General features: G+C 38.8%; 2 protein-coding genes across 5 annotated transcripts in view; one reads left to right on the forward strand and one right to left on the reverse strand.

Moving 5' to 3' along the window:
* The window catches only part of LOC139766819 (EARP-interacting protein homolog), a 44,162-nt gene extending 37,323 nt beyond the window's left edge, over positions 1-6,839 (forward strand). Inside the window, exon 9 of the mRNA XM_071695740.1 lies at positions 5,429-6,839. Coding sequence (XP_071551841.1) covers positions 5,429-5,600 — 172 coding nt within the window. The 3' untranslated portion in view covers positions 5,601-6,839. The remainder of the gene's footprint in view (positions 1-5,428) is intronic.
* LOC139766820 (quinone oxidoreductase-like protein 2 homolog) overlaps positions 5,411-17,721 on the reverse strand; it is a 57,880-nt gene continuing 45,569 nt past the window's right edge. For 3 of the 4 annotated variants that reach the window (XM_071695741.1, XM_071695743.1, XM_071695745.1), the window contains exons 8-9: positions 17,248-17,394; positions 6,744-11,042 (exon numbers count right to left, since the gene is read on the reverse strand). In XM_071695741.1, coding sequence (XP_071551842.1) covers positions 10,892-11,042; positions 17,248-17,394 — 298 coding nt within the window. In that variant the 3' untranslated portion in view covers positions 6,744-10,891. Of the gene's footprint in view, positions 5,569-6,743; positions 11,043-17,247; positions 17,395-17,721 lie in introns of those variants that run through there. The other variant, XM_071695742.1, reaches the window with a different exon arrangement.

Below are 17,721 nucleotides of genomic sequence, written 5' to 3' on the forward strand. Positions count from 1 at the left end.
CATCATTAACCATTTTCCAAGTCAGTTTATCCTATAATCCAGTTTTAAGGTTGCAGTACTTCCAGTAGCAGGGAAGTGATGGACTACTTGAGAGGGAGAATATTTTTGATAGCATTGTACTCCAGTTCTTCAACAGACAATCATGCAACCTTACCAAAGGAGACTTTTCACTTGTAGTTAACATACCTGGTGAATACTTGGTAAAGGTATTCACTAACAAGCAGGCAGAATGTGGTTATGTCCTGCTCATCCTCCTTAAAAGCTTAGGCTGGGTATCTAAATGTGTGTGGATGTAACCAGGTTGTAAAGAAGGGAGAGATAGATGAATGGAGGAATGTTATGGCTCTAATTGAAATTAAGCTCAAGGGGAAGAGGGAAGAATGGTTCAGGAATGTTTTAGGGATAAAGTCTGGGGTGAGAACATAGGAGGGGGGTATCACTTCCTCTCAGGAAGGTTTAGTTGGAATGTACGAGAATGTAAGACATTGAGCTCCAGACTGCTGTAGGTGAAAATAAAGGTGGATTATGAGGGATAGGTGCTTGTTATTGTTAATTCACCTGTTCTCAGGTGGGGTAAAGAGGAAAGGCAAGTGTTCTGGGAGAAGCTAAGTAAGTGATCAGGTATTAGAGATGGATGATTTGAATGCAAGAGAGGATGATGTTGCTGTTAAGGGTATGAATGGGGGACATGGCCAATGTTGTGAATGAAAATGATTAACAACTTGTGGAGTTAAAGTGAAAGAGCTTCTCTTCTTGGCCATGTACAAAAGCCTTTCTCTCTAAGTCTTCACTTCCAAGGAGTATGTGGTGTTTTGGGCAGGTGCCTTATCGAGATTAGATACTATGTCAACTGAAATGTTAACAAGGTAGGCTTTCATTTGGATCCTTGCCTTAGAAGCGGTACCCCAGGTAGATCTTGCCACCCAAACAACTGTTGTTCTAGCAGAGTATGTTTCTCCGGGTCCAAGGACTGGATTTATTAGAACCTCTTTTATCATTACCTATAGTACATCTGGGAAGTGTTCTCATCTGGGTGGGTTTTGGGGTTTGGTAACTAGGATCCCCAGAGTAGGACATACAACCTTGGTGCCAGAGACATCACCAAATAGATGGTATTTTCCAGAGTATTCATTCTTTTACTCAAGATGATACTGATTAGTCTGGAAAGCCTTTCAGTCCTTCCTTAAAGTATCTGATGTTTTGGACACAGCTGAAGCCTTTGGTTCAGCATTCTTCACTAGTCTCTTTTCCTGACAACAATAGGGTTGGTAATACAAGTGCCTCATATAAGACTACCTTGAGGAACCCCCATCTCTGAGTTTTCATATGAACCTCTTGGGCCTTAGTTAGGATAAACTTTTTAAGTCTTTCTGCCTGAGGAGACCAGTTCTCCACTCAACCAAGTTGGAGTATTCTAGAAAAAGGATAATTTACATTTAATTTTTTTTGGCAATTTAGCTCCTTATTGTTTTATGAAAATTTGTCCCATATAGTCTTGAGATATAAAAAGAGAGGGATTTGTATGCTGTGTCCAGTCTCATGACTCTTCTTGATGACAACCTTTTATGCATTAAGATAAACCCAAAACTTTAGTTTCCTGGCTAAGAGCAAAACTATTAAATGTAGAAACAGCCCTTTTATCAACTCTAAAAAACATCACTAAGAGAGCTTCATGCTGTATGCTCAGTTTAATCTCTTAAGACTTTAGGTCTTAAATGGATGTATCAAGGGGAGCACTGTTTATACTCTTAGAACTTTGAACCCACTTAAGCAGGGATTATCTCTACAGCAACCTAGGAAAGAAGTCTTTGTCTGTTGGGGTAAAGATGGGTATGGTTGAAGTATTAGTAATTTCACTTGTGTTGTGTGGATCTAAGTCTTGGGCTTTGAATTCAAAAGAAAGATATGCATCAAATCCAAACCTTTAAGGGTTTGGTTTATGGCATAATTTATTTCATTGTTTGTCATTGTTTATAAATTCATGATCTCCGCTTTTCCTCTGATTGGACCTGCGACCTGTTTTGTCTTGTCTCCAGCTCTGTCCCACAATTCATTCATATTCATTTGATCATCTGTATTTACAAATATTTAAGCTATATATTATATATATTATCCCATTTACATTCATTATTTGTCGTAACATTGGCATAGTTTTAGATATCTGAAATGATATTTCTTTGTCTTTTACATCCTTTTGCACATAGCATCCAAAAGAATACATCACTGCATGAAAGAGGATGCTTATTACTCTATTTGTTATCAAACTGACATCATCCTCAAAGGTATTCTCTATCTCTGTATCTCTTTGTTGTCATTACTTTATTCCTAAATCAATTGAGTGAATCAGGTACATTAGCCTCCAAACATCACCTGCTCAAATTCTCCATCCAGGCCCAGTGTATGAATATGAAGTATGGGCATCTACACTCTTAAAAGTGCTTCTTACATTTTCACAGTTAGTTTATTCATAAATCAAGACAAGTGCCTTCATTCATACCACCTCCATACTCAGAGTGCTTTCACTAAATTTGATCCACTAGCATCTTCACCTGAAATATCCATAGCCCCAACAATTCTCTCTCTCTCTCTCTCTCTATCCATCTGTGTTATACTCTTCCTCCTCTCCTTTTACCTTTTATTTTACTGGTACATCTCATCTTGACCAGCTTATCATCTATCATATGTTCTACTTGAGAGTACCACCTATAAAGACTTTAAACTATGTGCCTTTACACTGACTTCATTACACCATATATCCTTCTCCATGGAAAGTTTTGTGGGGCCTGGATGTGGAAATGGAGCTGTGGTTTCGGTGCAATATACATGACAGCTAGAGACTGAGTGTGAACGAATGTGGCCTTTGTGTCTTTTCCTAGTGCTACCTTGCGCACATGCAGGGGGAGGGGGTTTCCATTTCATGTGTGGCGGGTTGGTGACAGGAATGAATAAGGGCAGACAGTATGAATTATGTACATGTGTATATATGTATATGTCTGTGTATGTATATATATATGTATACGTTGAGATGTATAGGTATGTATATGTGCGTGTGTGGACGTGTATGTATATACATGTGTATATGGGTGGGTTGGGCCATTTCTTTCGTCTGTTTCCTTGTGCTACCTCACTAACATGGGAGACAGCGACAGAGTATAAGAAATGAATATATCCTTCTCACGTCATTCTTCATTTCATCTGTCCATCTATGCTTTTCATATTTTTTAGCTTGCCTGACCTGTATATAACTGGGTGTCACCTTCCTATATCAGCACTGGAACAAATACTCCTTTGTGCAAGCTTCTCGCACACGCTAGGCCTAAAATTTTCCTAACCACAAGAGTTTTCTGTGCAACCCTACTTTTTCCCCTTTGCATGATTTTACTTTCAACTCTAGTTCCCTCTTTCCATCCTAACTCAACTTAACTGTCATGTATTTACACATCCACAACTTTCAGTCCTTAACCAACCAAACCTATCTTGGATTCAGGTTACTTATCCTTCTCAAAACCTGTCATCTTACATTTATTCACATTCACTTTCAGCATTGTCTTCCCAAGTACATCAGTGAACCAGCCCATCATTCTGTCCATCTGATTTAACTAAAAGTACATTATCATCACATCACAATAATTGTAACTTTCCCTGTTTCTCTCTGGATAAGTATCACAGAGTCACTCCAAAGTACCTTCAAACTCTCCCACGTATATTTCTAACCCCTTAAACATACCATACTCTTACTCATGCGCAACATCCATTTTGTCACAGTCCTTTTCAGAAATTTCTCTACTTTAAGAACAAAAATCTGATTTGCTTGTATTCTTCCCTTCGGTTATTATCGTACCATACACCTTACCAACTTCACAAAGACTTGTTTCTCTGTAGTTCTTGCACTCATCTTTACTTCCATATTCTTTATATAGGCTTACAGTTTCAGCCTTCATCCAGAAATCAGGCACATAACCACTTTACCATGTTCCCATACACTTTTTCCAGATCCACTCTTCACTGTGTAGTTTTTTATTTTTTCATACTCCACATGTAATCCAAGTTTTTCCTTTCTTAAAGAGCTATATTGTTTTCTTTATTTCTCCTTGGTAATGTCATCCTCTCATACACCTGTTTCTCCTAACCTTAATTCCTGCTATACCAATAGACACATGGTAGAGGGGATGTATCTATTAGCAGAAGCAGAGTAGGAATTAAGGTAAGGAGATAAAGAAATAGGTGTATGGGAGAGGAAAATACAAGAGCTACATTGTTCTCTTTACTTCCTCCTTTTTGATGTCTTCCCCTCTGATGTACTTATTTCTTCCTCCCTACCTTAATCCCTATTACACCAATAGAGATATCCCCTTTGCCATAATCATTCAATTCTTTAAATGCACTCTCCATCTCTTACAAACTTCATTTTTTACTAGCTTTCTTTTATACTTGTCTAATACATTTTCACTTCATGTGCATATCTTTCTTCTACTTGTAATTACTTCTTTCAAAAATAGTTTTTTCATATTTGATTGCTATTGCCCAAGTTAGCAAGGTAATGCCAGGAACAGATGAAGAGAGGCTACGTCACATCTATTCTCTAGCTGTCATGTGTGATGCAATGAAATCATAGTCCCCTATCTACAACCAGCCCCCACAGAGCTTCCCATGATTTCCCTTGGTCATTTCACATGCCCTTGTTCAGTCCATTGACACATCATTCCAATTTACTCCAACCCCTGCATGCCTTTCACTCTCCTACATATTCAAGCCCTGATCACTTAAAATACATTTCGCACTCCATCTTTCCATCTACAATTTGGTCTTCCTCTCCTCCTTATCGCCTTCGCTTCTGGCACATATATCCTCTTTAGTCAACCTTTCCTCACTCATTCTCTCCATATGATCAAATAATTTCAGCACATCCTCTTCAACTCTCTGAACCACACTATTTTTTATTACACCTCAAACCACACATTGTCCTAAACATTTCATTTCCAGCTTATTATTCTGCTATAATTCTCATTAATTGTTTCCAAAATCCTCACAATTCTTTCTTTTACTTAAGACCTCTACTGATGGCTCTCAGGGCTTTATACACCACACTTCTTGTCTTCCCTTCATAGCTATCAGATAGATTCATCTTCCAAACTCTTCTGCCACCCATAACACTTTATCTTCTGGTAACCTGCTGATGGATTTTGGTGAGGAGGGAGTACTTATGTTTTCATTGTTTCTGGTGAACTACCAGCCACTTCAAAGATATTACGGGAGATTTGAGGATTGGTCTGTGTCTGGTAGATGAGCTTGCCATTTGATTATGCAGTTATGTTATGGCAGAACAATTTTAAGATGTGAATATTTAACTTACCTGGTGGGCTGAGGCTGTGGTTATTTTAACAAAATTTTCAGGTACTTGTTAACAGTTCAATTTTTACTGTTCCAGAAGTGAAGCTACAGAGGAGGGAGTTATCCAAATATATGATGATCATGAAGATTCTGTGTATGCAGTTGAATGGTCTGCTGCAGATTTCTGGACTTTTGCATCTCTTAGTTATGATGGGCGTCTTGTGATAAACAAAGTACCTAGAAGTGTGAAATATAAACAGTTCATGTAGATACCCTGGTGTGATTGTTTTCATGTAATATTTGACATATTTATTTTGATATAGAGTTTTGGGTTTCATATATATGGTTCTTTGGAAGTCTTATATAGAAAAATTATTTTTCAGGTTTGCCAATTTTCTGGCACTCTTGGTTACAAAACCTTGCTGGATTAACCATTTTGCCGGACCAACTGTGGTCACATAATAATAATTCATCAGCACACCTTTAACCCACTAATTATACATCTCCCATATGTCTAAAGTATACCATGGACTGCTAAAAATTTAAATTAAACAAATATTAAATGTTGTAATTCAAGTTCTTTATGGAACAACTTAGCCTGGTCCATTATCATGCTACCTGACAAGTCCACACCATCACTCCAACGCTGTCGAAACCATTCCATTATCACTCGATCGTGCTCAGTACTCTTAACATCTTTCATAGTTTTTCTAATTGTCATTTGCTTCCTGGAATCGCTATCTGCATAGAATTTCATTATTTTCTTCCTTTGCTTCTTTTTATCATAAACAGTTGATGAACCAATTCTGTAGATGTCACACAGCTTACGCACCGAAACACCATGGTCCATTTTTTTCAACTTCTACTTTATCTTGGATCGACATGGGCTGGTATTTATGTCTGACACCACAACTGACACTTTCATATGTCTTAGAAGCTATAGCTAGGGTTAAATTTAAGCAAAATAAGCTAAGAATCTCACAGAATTGCGGTATCACCACCAAGTGCAGAGTAAAGAATGTAAATAAGCACGCCCTACACACAATGCCATCTGTGGCCGCCCAGTAAACTAGTCTGATGGCTGCGGTAATTTCAGGTTCCCTCACGTAATTTTGTCCAGACTAAAGGTGCTGAACCATCAGTTGCCAGAAATTTGGTGGTGTACCTGTATATGTAAGGAAACAGTTCCTTGTTGAAAGGACAGATTTGGTCGTAATACTGTATACTTATGGCAAATTTTTTTCTAACATACATGAAATAATTTTCTCCAACCTCAGTTGTTCCTGAACGAATTGTATGTGGGACTTCGTACTTATCTTTGATAAGATCTGTGAAACAACCATTTTTTTTCTTTTTATAAGAGAACTTGGGTTATCTTTGCTTATGTGATCACATGGATATTGAAAACTAAATTTTGTTGTTTATGAATGTATTACAAAATATGAATATGTGTTTATGAATTTATTACAAAAAAAATGATTTTGTATATTAAATAAGCACTGTTGAAACGTCCTGTTGATTTTACAGATGATAATGAAATTATATATAACATCACCATGTCCACATACGTGCCTCCTTAATTACTGACTGACATTACTGGCTTGCTATTACTTTTCTATACAAAACAATTCTTCCATATATGAAACTAGTGTGGATGGTATTGCAATTGAATTTATTACGAAAGGGGGTGACTATGTTGATTGGTTAGTAAGGATATTCAATGTATGTTTGGATCTTGAAGTGCCTGAGGATTAGTGGAATGCATGCATAGTGCCATTGTACAAAGGCAAAAAAGGGGATGAAGGCGAATGTTCAAACTACACAGGCATAAGTTTGCTGGGTATTCCTGGGAAATGTATGGGAGGATATTGAATGAGAGGGTGAAGGCATGTACAGAGCATCAGATTGGGGAAAAGCAGTGTGGTTTCCGAAGCGGTAGAACATGTGTTGATCAGGCGTTTGCTTTGAAGAATAAGAGAAATACTTAGAAAAAGTTTTTTTTGTATGTAGCATTTATGGATCTGGAGAAGGCATGTGATAAGGTTGATAGAGATGCTTTGTGGGAGGTATTAAGAGTATATGGTGTGGAAGGTAAGCTGCTAGAAGCAGTGAAAAGTTTTTACCAAGGAGGTAAGGTGTGGGTACAAATAGGAAGAGAGGAGAGTGATTGGTTCCCAGTGAATATCGGTCTGCGGCAGGGGTGTGTGATGTTCCCATGGTTGTTTATGGATAGGGTGGTTAGGAAGGTGGCTGATTCAAGTAAGAAACTGCAAAAGTTGATGACTGAGTTTGGAAAAGTGTGTGAAAGGAGAAAGCTGAGAGTAAATGTAAATAATAGATTCAGTAAGGTTGAGGGACAAGTTAATTGGGATGTAAATTTGAGTGGAGAAAAATTGGTGGAAGTGAAGTGTTTTATATATCTGGGAGTGGACTTAGCAGCGTACAGAACCATGGAAGCAGAAGCGAGTCACAGAATGGGGAGGGGGCAAAGGTTCTGGAAGCGATGAAGAATGTGTGGTATTTCAGAGAGCAAAAGTGGATATGTTTGAACGAATAGTAGTTCTAACAATATCATATGGTTGCAAGGCATGGGCTATTGATAGGGTCGTATGGAGGAGGGTGAATGGGTTGGAAATTAAAGGTTTGAGGACAGTATATGGTGTGAGGTACTTTGATCAAGTAAGCAGGGTGAATGGGTTGGAAATTAAAGGTTTGAGGACAGTATATGGTGTGAGGTGCTTTGATCGAGTAAGCAACGAAAGGGTAAGAGAGATGTGTGGAAACAAAAAGAGTGTGGTTGAGAGAGCAGAAGAGGGTGTTTTGAAATGGTTTGTTAACATGGAGAGAATGAGTGAGGAAAGATTGACGAAGAGGATATATGTATCAGAGGTGGAGGGAAGGAGAAGTAGGATACCAAATTGGTGGTGGAAGGATGGAATGAAAAAGATGTTGAGTGATCAGGGCCTGAACATATAGGAGGGTGAGAGGCGTGCAAGGAATAGAGTAAATTGGAACGATGTGGTATACTAGGGTTGATGTTTTAAGCACTGCTCTTTTATTTATTTTTATTTATTTTGCTTTGTCGCTGTCTCCCGTGTTTGCGAGGTAGCGCAAGGAAACAGACGAAAGAAATGGCCAAACCCACCCCCATACACATGTATATACACACACGTCCACACACGCAAATATACATACCTATACATCTCAATGTACACATATATATATATACACACACACACATATACATATATACCCATGCACACAATTTACACTGTGCAGGGTAGCGCTAGGAAAAGACAACAAAGGCCACATTCGTTCACACTCAGCTAGAGTCTGTCATGCAATAATACCCGAAACCACAGCTCCCTTTCCACATCCAGGCCCCACACAGCTTTCCATGGTTTACCCCAGACGCTTCACATGCCCTGATTCAATCCACTGACAGCACGTCAACCCCGGTATACCACATCGATCCAATTCACTCTATTCCTTGCCCGCCTTTCACCCTCCTGCATGTTCAGGCCCCGATCACTCAAAATCTTTTTCACTCCATCTTTCCACCTCCAATTTGGTCTCCCACTTCTCCTCGTTCCCTCCACCTCCGACACATATATCCTCTTGGTCAATCTTTCCTCACTCATTCTCTCCATGTGCCCAAACCATTTCAAAACACCCTCTTCTGCTCTCTCAACCACGCTCTTTTTATTTCCACACATCTCTCTTACCCTTACATTACTTACTTGATCAAACCACCTCACACCACACATTGTCCTCAAACATCTCATTTCCAGCACATCCACCCTCCCGCGCACAACTCTATCCATAGCCCACGCCTTGCAACCATACAACATTGTTGGAACCACTATTCCTTCAAACATACCCATTTTTGCTTTCCGAGATAATGTTCTCGACTTCCACACATTCTTCAAGGCTCCCATGATTTTCGCCCCCTCCCCCACCCTATGATTCACTTCCACTTCCATGGTTCCATCCGCTGCCAGATCCACTCCCAGATATCTAAAACACTTTACTTCCTCCAGTTTTTCTCCATTCAAACTTACCTCCCAACTGACTTGACCCTCAACCCTACTGTACCTAATAACCTTGCTCTTATTCACATTTACTCTTAACTTTCTTCTTTCACACACTTTATCAAACTCAGTCACCAGCTTCTGCAGTTTCTCACATGAATCAGCCACCAGCGCTGTATCATCGGCGAACAACAACTGACTCACTTCCCAAGCTCTCTCATCCACAACAGACTTCATTCTTGCCCCTCTTTCCAAAACTCTTGCATTCACTTCCCTAACAACCCCATCCATAAACAAATTAAACAACCATGGAGACATCACACACCCCTGCTCTTTATATTTTATTATACTTTGTCGCTGTCTCCCGCGTTAGTGAGGTAGCGCAAGGAAACAGACAAAAGAATGACCCAACCCACCCACGTACACATGTATATACATACACGTCCACACACGCACATATACATATCTATACATCTCAACGTATACATATATATATATACACACAGACATATACATATATATAAATGTACATAATTCATACTGTCTGCCCTTATTCATTCCCGTTGCCACCCCGCCACACATGAAATGACAACCCCCATCCCGATGTGCGCGAGGTAGCGCTAGGAAAAAAACAAAGGCCACATTCGTTCACACTCAGTCTCTAGCTGTCATGTATAATGCACCGAAACCACAGCTCCCTTTCCATATCCAGGCCCCACAAAACTTTATATGGTTTACCCGAGATGCTTCACGTGCCCTGGTTCAATCCATTGACAGCACGTCAACCCGGTATACCACATCATTCCAATTCACTCTATTCCTTGCACGCCTTTCACCCTCCTGCATGTTCAGGCCCCGATCACTCAGAATCTTTTTCACTCCATCTTTCCACCTCCACTTTGGTCTCCCACTCCTCGTTCCCTCCACCAAAACACATATATCCTCTTGGTCAATCTTTCCTCACTCATTCTCTCAATGTGACCAAACCATTTCAAAACACCCTCTTCTGCTCTCTCAACCACACTCTTTTTATTACCACACATCTCTCTTACCCTTTCATTACTAACTCGATCAAATCACCTCAAACCACATATTGTCCTCAAACATCTCATTTCCAGCACCTCTACCCTCCTCAGCACAACTCTACCTATAGCCCATGCCTCGCAACCATATAACATTGTTGGAACCACCATTCCTGCAAACATACTGCTATACTTGAATATTAGCAAACCACAAGGTACTTAGAGTAAAAGAATGCAAACAACAAAATCGTAGTAAATCTGTAAAAACAAAATCCTTGCTAACAAAACACATCTATCTTACAATGCTTTTGCACATGCAATCAAGCAGTTAGGTTATCTATTATGAATCTTCAATAAGAGTGACACTATGCTGTGGAATCACTGAATGAATAGAACAATTTATTATGAGGAAAGCACATGCATAATAATCTTAACTTTATAAGCATTATATTCCTATAAATATTTAACTTCCACATGTGTACAAATAATTTTTTGTAGTATAACTACCTATCGAATCTTAAGCAATACTTTTCCAGTGGACATCCTTTCTTTCATGAAGCTGAATGCTAACTTAGATTCCTCCAACTTGAAATGGGCAGATATATGTGGTCTGATAAGTCCCATCTCATGCATGTCTATGATGTCTTCAACTGCTTGTCTGAAATTTAACAGTAAGAATTATCATTCTGAAGAAATTCCTATAACATGAACATCACTTTTATATTCAAACAAGATTATAATTCATTTCAAATAATAGGATTAACATTAAATGATTTTGTATCCTTTACTATGCTTACATTATATTATATTATTTTTTTTTTTTCTAAAAGAAGGAACAGAGAAGAGGGCCAGGTGAGGATATTCCCTCAAAGGCCCAGTCCTCTGTTCTTAACGCTACCTCGCTATCGCGGGAAATGGCTAATAGTATGGAAAAAAAATATTATTCCTTAACCCTTGAACTGCCATCATTACCATACAATACATAAAGGCCTATTCTCATCATAACATGAAAATTTGACTTTTCCTGCTTGTTTAGATATCCAGATGACTTTTTGCAACATTAATAGCCAGCAGAGAACTCTTCCATGACAAAGAAGCTGCTGGAAAAATCTACTGTAAGTGCAAAACTGTGACCTGTAGGTCACAACTACATGGTGACCCACTGGAAAATATGTAGAGTATTGAATGAACTAATAACTGTGAGGAATGCATATGACGGGAATCAATTCACAAAAAAGTGAAGAACATCAAAATTAAATATGAAGAATAAGCGACTCACAATGATTTTAGCAGGATTAAGTAAGAGGGATGCCTATAATGGAAGAGGCCTATGGAAGGAGTGCATAACTACTACACCTAATTTTCTCACTGTGTCTCCTGGGGTAATGAAGGTTTTTGGTAAAAAATGAGAGATAAAGACCTAGGACATTTCCAAAGAAAAACACTTCCAATATCCTACCCACAAATGCCTGCCAATCAATGTCCTCTTACTTATTTGTAATGTGATAGTTGTAATATGTAAAAAAAAAAATTTCATTCTTGTTCGCTGTTTCCCGCATTAGGGAGGAAGCACCAGGAACAAAAGAAGAAAATGCATCATTTGCTTACACACATTCTCTAGCTATGTACAATAAACTGACACCATAGCCCCCTAGCCACAACCTTGCTCCACAGACCTTTCTATGGCTTTCCCTAGCTGCTTCTCAAGACCTAGTTCAGTCCACTGACAGCATGGCACTCCAGTTCACCCTAACCTTTACACAATTTTTACCTTCTTTTATATTCAGGCCATAAGCACCCACAACCTTAATCACTCCATCCTTCTGTTTTCAATGGTTTCCCCATTCTTGTCCCCTTTACTTCTTACACATAGTGTATCCTCTTCTTCAACTTCTCCTCACATATTTTCTCCATGTATTCAAACCATTTCAGCATACACTCTTCAGCTCTCTCAGCCATAATCTCATTACCACACCTCTTCTCTTACCTTATCATTTCATATTTGATCAACCCCCCTCACCAAATACTGTCATCAAGCATTTTATTTACAACACATTAACCCTCTTCTGTACATCTATATATCTATAAGCCATACCTTGCATCCTTACAACACCATCAGGACTACCATACTTTCAAACATACCCATCTTTGCCCTCCCAGATAGTGACCACACCTTTCACACATTCCTCAATGCTCCCAGGGCCTTCTCTCAATCACCCATCCTATGACTCACCTCAGCACCCATGGTTTCATTCACTGTCATGTCCACTCTCAGGTATCTTAGATCTAAAACACTTCACTTCCTCCAATTTTTCTCCATTCAGACACACACCCCAACTAACCACTCTCTCTGCAATGCTGAACCTACTAACCTTGCTTTTATTTAGTTATTTTTAACTTTCTCCTTCACATGCACTCCCAAACTCAAACATCAACTTTTGCAGTTTCTCACTTGAGGCTGCCACCAGATGATTTGAGTGGGAAACTGCAGAAGCTGGTGACTGAGTTTGGTAGGTGGTGTGAAAGGAAAAACTGGAGAGTGAAAGTGAATAATAGATGCAAGGTTATTAAGTTCAGTAGGGTTGAGGGACAAGTTAGTTGGGATGTAAGTTTAGATGGAGAAAAACTGGAGGAAGTGAAGAATTTTAGATATCTGGGAGTGGACATGACAGCAAGTGGAACCATAGAAGCAGAGGGGAGTCATAGGGTGGGGGAGGGGATGAAGATTCTGGTAGCACTGAAGAATGTGTGGATAGAGAGCTAAAGAGGCTAAAAAGGGGTATGTTTGAAGGAATAAAAGTCCCAACAATATTATATGGCTGTGAAGCACGGGCTATAGACAGGTCTGTGTGGATGTGTTCGAAATGAAATATTTGAGGTCATTATGTGGCATGAGGTGGTTTGATCAAGTTAGTAATACAAGGGTGAGAGATGTGAGGTAACAGAAGGAGTGTGGTAGAAAGAGCAGAAGAGGGTGTGTTGAAATAGTTTGGACATATGGAGAAAATGAGTGAAGAAAGTTTGACAATGAGGATACATGTGTCAGAAGTGGAGGGAACACAGTGAACAAATTAGAGATGGAAGGATGCAGTGAAAATGATTTTGAGCTATCAGGGCCTAAACGTGCAGAAGGGTGAAAGGTGTGCATGGAACAGAGTGAGCTGGAATGATGTGGTAAACTGGGGTCAAAATGCTGTCAATGGACTGAACCAGGGAATAAGAAATGTCCAGAGTAAACCATAGAATGGTCTGTGGTTTCAATTAATTACACATGATAGCTCATGTATGCATGTGAGATGTGGCCTTTTTTTTCTATCTGTTTTCTGGTGTTACTTGCTGATGCAGGGGGCAGCAATCAGGTGAAGGGGAGAAGAGGAAAATGAGTTATTATTTTTTCTATTTCTTTCACGCATTTGTGCTTCTTCCTTTGGGGTCAGGTGGCATCAGAAATAGAAGACAGCAGGCAAGTATGAATAAGTACATGTGTATATATGTAAATATATGTATACATACATGTATGTGCGTATAAGTATGTATATATATGTGTATGCGAGCAGATGTGTCTTTCTTCTGTTTCCTGGTGCTAACTTGCTATTATGGGAAATGGCAATCAAGTGTAAAAAAAATTACATTACCCAATAAAACACCTTTCTGCAAGACATAGACTGTTTTTCACTTTTGAATCTAGAGCAAAAAATTTAAAGAAAGGATACTCTACTGAGACAAAAGTTCTGGGGAATATAATTGGATTTAAATTCCTGCAATCTATAAACAAAGCAAGTCCATGATTCCAGCAACAGTATATGGAATATATATACTAAAGATGCCTCTACCAAAGACCAGACAGACCTATCAGAGAATAAAAAGGGGTTGTCACACTTCCTTTGGATAAAGGAAATACATTTGCTCACTGACAACACATTTACATTGACTATACAGTGCCCAACAATGGAGTAAGCACATGGGAGCTGTTGCACAACCATCAAGGATAAACATGAAATAAATCCATGAAAACTGTGTGTTCACCACCAACAAGTACTTTCTTTGTTTCCATTTCCCATTACACACTCCTTAAAATGACCAGGAACTGAATCATTAAGGTTCCGAGGCCCTTTAGGGTCCATGTTTGCACAAATATCATGAATGGCCATCTTCAGCTTCAGTTAGGTAATTTCATTTTCATAAACACCTCCAAGTTCTGTATTGGATTCAAGTCTGATGAATTCTTGGGTCGGTCACTGAAAGACTCCAATGGACAGTCCTTAAGCCAATCAGTGTCAAGTTTGGTAGTGTGGCAGGGAACCAAATCATTGGTCTTGCACTTTTTGAATGAATCTGGAGGATGGTCACACAGTATTTCAAGGTAACTATGTCTGTTCATAGTTCCATTCTTTAGCAAAACTACATGTTTCCAACACCTAAATAACTGAAACAATCCCATACCTTAAGTGAAGCAGGGAACTTTACAGTGCTTTAATGTACTTAAGGTCAAATGGATCATAGCCTGGTCAACTACACAAGCCCGGCACATGCCTGTACACTTGCAGTATTAGAAATTTCCTTAAGTGGCTTATTGCCCTTGTAAAGAACGACACACAAGTTATTTTGTCACTTGTAAGGTGAGTATTTCCAACCATAGTAGGTGGTAAAGGTATGAAAAGGAAAAAAAAAAATCCTGGGCATAAAAGGGAACTACAACAAAGCATTTTTGCCTCCTACAACAGCTAAACTGCTACTGAGGAATACCAGCACATCAAGTAGCTGCCACTGCTCACTAAAGACCCCCCCAATTTCAATGGTGGACACAAATACTATTTTAGGTGGAGTACAGTGATCTGTGCAATTATAATTGCTGCAGGCCAGCTCATGCTTACTTCATTGGCAGGCAACACAAGAGGGGAGCCGGTAATCTACTTGAATAATAAAAATAGCACTGATGATTTATTAGTTATACAAACATTAAGTACAACAACAGGTATGAAAAATGTTTCCTGAGGCAAGTCTAGCACTACTCTGTTTATGAGTACCTCTTTCTAGGTTAACAGACGAATCCATGATAAAATGATTCTCCTTGGAGCTAGTTCTACTGCATCTTTGCTAAGCACTCGTAAATACCTCAAGCATATGGGCTAGCCTATGTTCATCCAAAAGTTTATCCTATTAGCTTCATAATACTCGTGCTCATTTCTTTCACTTGCCATTTTGCCTTTTTATGCCTGTAAGACATGAAAATAAAGCCATCTACTAAATCATCATCAAAGCAAATATTCATAGTTTGAAAAGTGAATAAAAGTTTAAGCAAGCATGTTCATATTTTGCTTTGCTCAACTTTTCAGATTCAACATGGCCAAGATTTTTTGGGAATTATTCAAGTGCCAGAACCACTGTCCACAAAGCATGGTTACCTTGTTCACTGCCTAAAGGTGTGGGTGTATGGGTCACTGCTCAGAAAGTGTGGGTGCTTTGAGTCACTACCTAGAAGCCTCCTTTCTCTTCCTTACACAGTTTTTGTTTAAAAAGAAAATATTTAAGAATTCAATATTACTTTAATACACTTAGGATTACCTTTAGCATCTAAAACTGAAAGGTAATTTCATCATTCAATGTATCAAAAGTTTGTTCTTCCATACATGCACAATACTGTATGATACATTAGTAACACCTTATAAGATCAATGACTAAAGCAGCAATACATGCAAGGAATTACAAGGTAAAAGTTTTGAATGAACGTGAAATCCCCAGGGATAGGGGAGAAAGAACATTAATATGGCATCAAAAATTTTCCAGTAAAATTTTAGGAGAAAAATTTTCTTATCGGCATTATGCAACATCTAACATTGCCTAAGTCCAGCAGATTGTAGATACTATAGTTTTCCTGTTTCAACATTCATGGATTACAGTATCTTGAAAAAATATATCTATATCTATGTAAAATTTGAAAGAGATGGGGGGGGAGAGGAAGAAGAAGAGGGTGGATGCACTGAAAATAAAATGCCTTAGAATGATAAATGAGCTGAGGGGAGCTCATAATGTAATACATGACAGTGCAGAAAAGAATAGTAACACAGATTGTAGTCTGATTAAGAGAGCTGAAGGTGTGATGAAATGATTCAAACATATAGAAAGGATACCCAAACAGAATGACTCAGAAGATCTATGAAACAAGTGGAGGAAGGAAAAAAAGATTGGGAGACTAAGGAGATGATAAGATGGAGAAAGCTTTGGGGTTTGGAGCCAAAACACTCAGGAGGGTGAGGCATGCATGGGATAGGATAAATTGAATCTATGTGGTTTACAGTGGAGCAACATGTTGCAATGGCCTGAACAAGGGAATATGAATTGGTCAAGGTAAACCATGGAGTAGCCTGTGGAATTTGAATTTGAATGTTAGGTTCTGATTTCATTACTGAAGGGATGAACGAAAGCCAGCACTGTCCACTTAAGAGTACTACTCATGTGTCACCATTTCATCTGTCAGAGGTTATCATACATGTGGTTTCAAGAGCATTATATCATAGCTAGTTGCTCAAAACGGTAATAGCTTAGCCAGTGACTACAAAAATGTTTTGGAGTAATTTTTAGAACCATTCCCAGGACATGACACAGTTAACTTTTTGTGCAGTCATGTGTTCTTGTCTCTCATCAAAGGTAACCCAACTACTTAAGAGATATTTACATGCCCCCCTCACCACATTTTACCAGGTGCTGCCCTCCGTCAGGTCAAGACAAGTACAGGAGTTTGCTGATAAAGACATTGCTCAATCAAATTTTGTAAAAGAATCATCACACAAAGCAAAATAAAGAAGTGTAAATTAATATTTCACTAAACAAAAACCGTGTTGACAAAGCAACTCCTTACCTACCTGTACACACTGTTGTCTGCATCACGATAATGTGTGAGAGAGAGTCCTATTACAGAGACAGCCTTTGGTAACAGCAGGCTGGTTTCAATATGAGGAATGACACGACTTGCAAAGCCTGCTACAATTACTCTTCCCTCATGTGCCACACTGAAAAAAAAATCATTGAGTACATAAAGATTTTTCTATCTCCCTAATTAGTATATACATATATTTTTATTTTACTTATTATACTTTGTCGCTGTCTCCCGTGTTAGCAAGGTAGCGCAAGGAAACAGATGAAAGAATGGCCAAACCCACGCACATACACATGTATATACATACACGTCCACACACTTACACATACCTATACATTTCAACTTATATATATATACATGCACAGACATATACATATATACACATGTACATAATTCATACTTGCTGCTTTTATTCATTGCCGTCGCCACCCTGCCACACATGAAATGACAAACCCCCCTC

The sequence above is a fragment of the Panulirus ornatus genome, chromosome 58 (assembly GCF_036320965.1).
Source record: "Panulirus ornatus isolate Po-2019 chromosome 58, ASM3632096v1, whole genome shotgun sequence".
Classification (NCBI taxonomy): domain Eukaryota; kingdom Metazoa; phylum Arthropoda; class Malacostraca; order Decapoda; family Palinuridae; genus Panulirus; species Panulirus ornatus.